Source organism: Volvox carteri (assembly GCF_000143455.1).
Source record: "Volvox carteri f. nagariensis unplaced genomic scaffold VOLCAscaffold_46, whole genome shotgun sequence".
NCBI lineage: Eukaryota > Viridiplantae > Chlorophyta > Chlorophyceae > Chlamydomonadales > Volvocaceae > Volvox > Volvox carteri.
The window spans coordinates 352,310-354,490 of record NW_003307589.1 but is presented as its reverse complement, the minus strand read 5'-3'; the positions used below and the strand labels follow the sequence as shown (position 1 = coordinate 354,490).

Here is a 2,181-nt window from a genome sequence, read left to right as displayed (position 1 = left end):
CTTACATATATACATACATACATACATACATGAGCAACAGCAGCAGAAACACCGATGGCTAGTTTGTTGTTCCTGAGCAGCAACAGCAGCACATAGACAAAGCTCAAGATGTACTCAACGATCGCCATTCCTTGTCCTTGAGCTTGTTGTTATCCGCACATATCGGTTATGTGTGTGCGAAATGTTCGCATGCGGCGGCGGCGACGGCGGCGGCGGCCTCACTCCCAGTGATGCTGCTGTGAAAAAATATGCGGTCATTTGATGCCGCCGCCGCCGGCAGACGTTGGCCCGCCGTCCGTACTATCGTACCGCAGCAGCAGCCTGATGGTGACCAGGACTGCAGGTAGCCATCAAGCTCGTTGTTGGTTGGGCCCCGCAGATCCCAACAAGGCCGCCAACATACATACATACATTTTCGGCTTCGGCCCCCGGCTCTCGCGGCCCACAGTGTAATCTAAGTCATACATACATACCTTCCACGGATGCTTTCGGAGCTACTATATCAGCCAGATCTAGCGTCTGCCTGCTGGTGGTTGCCCCCCAGGTGGTTGGTGGTTGCATACGTGCACTCCCCGCCCCCCGCGCAAATGTACGGGAATGCGTTATACTTTTTACCACAAAAACATAGCCTGCTGTTTTTTTGGCAAAGCTGTGAACGAGGTGTCCCCTAACGGTGAGATTGTGCGTGCTGTATGTACGGATGTATGTATATTCAACATCGACGTTGGGAAATAAAGCGCAACAATAGAGCGCCTGCTGGCATAGGAGAGCCAGGCATCACCATCATGTGCTGAAGAAGAAGAAGAAGAAGCTAGGGACACCAGGGGCATTTTCAAAAAAGCATGGCAAGCGGCCTTATCCGCACTCTGCACCATGTACAAACGGTTTCCATTGTTGCCGTAACGCTTACGAGACGAAGGTGGCTGGGCAGCATTTGTTGTCAACCGAGTATATGTTCACCTGCATGTATGTATGTATGAAAGTAATAAGGCGTCAGGGAGCGATCGAGGTTGATGGGGCAGAAGTTTTATTTTTTTATGGATGTCGTTTTTTGTGTTTTAAAAAGATGTATGTGCACGCTAAGTATCGATGCTCATGCATGCATACATACATACATACGGACGGACGGTCCGCCGGAGCCGGTGTGTTATACCCCGCTGACAAACGCGACTTGCATGCGCACGTGTGTATGCCGGCCGGTGATATACACGCGTATCGTACAGGCATGTGGCGTCATCATTCGCACCTGACACCTGCCGTACAGGCAGAATTTGGCGGGATCTGCACACGCGCCTGGCGCCACCCCCCAGCAGATTTGGGCACCCACGGGTTGCGGCAGGTACCTGTGGTTTGGGGGGACGCGGCGTGCGTGACTTGGGGTTGCGCAAACACACGTGTCGAATGTCGGACGAGTTGGGAGAGTAGTATTGCAGAGAGATAGAGCGAGCGGGAGGGAAGACGCTCTTCGATTTGAATTGAAGCCTCCGCACCCACTTCAGCAGACCAGTAAATTTCAGCGTAACGAACTCCTCGTAGAACGACCAGCTGTACGAAATCTTCTTTCCGGCAACCCTGATCTCCTGGACAGCTGGCTTACAGGCCCAGGTAATTGGGATCTCCACCTGACGGGGGGAGTTGGCGGGGAGGGAAATGTAACAGAGAGGCACCCGCTGTGTGTGAGGGTAGTGGCAAAAGGTGGTGATGTGATGATACGGGATGGGCGGAGAGAGGTTGTGGATGAGGGGAGAGGGTGAGGGGCGGGTTAGACGGGGTGGGGATGCGGGAGGAGCTGTAAACCTGTCGAGCGAGGGGGGGGGTGGATTGCTTCAGAAAGTACATGATTGGCGGCACTTGTGGCATTTGATAGTTATGCCCACCCTCCGCCTCCGCCGCCCCACCCCCACCTTTCCAACCTTGTCCCCATTCAGCCACCTCCCCAACCCCCCCAACCCCCTACCCCCCCAACCCCCCCAACCCCCCCTACCCCCCCAACCCCCCCAACCCCCAACCCCCCCAACCCCCCCAACCCCACCTTGGCGAAGTCCATGTGACAGCACGGGTACCTGGGGTCGCAGCTCTGACCGCCCACCGTGAAACACATGGACACGGAGGGGATGTTACCATCCCCCGAAGACAGCGTTGTGGGGGAAATGGAAAAATTGCCAATAGTGTACGGCACAC

General features: G+C 55.1%; 1 protein-coding gene across 1 annotated transcript in view; it reads right to left on the bottom strand.

Annotated features, from left to right (window-relative positions):
* Positions 1 to 906: 906 nt before the first annotated feature.
* The window catches only part of VOLCADRAFT_95701 (uncharacterized protein), a gene marked incomplete at both ends in the record, with an annotated part of 7,231 nt that continues 5,956 nt past the window's right edge, over positions 907 to 2,181 (bottom strand). The window contains 4 exons of the mRNA XM_002954788.1: positions 907 to 960; positions 1,247 to 1,343; positions 1,495 to 1,622; positions 2,033 to 2,077. Of these exons, the coding sequence (XP_002954834.1) occupies positions 907 to 960; positions 1,247 to 1,343; positions 1,495 to 1,622; positions 2,033 to 2,077 (324 nt within the window). The remainder of the gene's footprint in view (positions 961 to 1,246; positions 1,344 to 1,494; positions 1,623 to 2,032; positions 2,078 to 2,181) is intronic.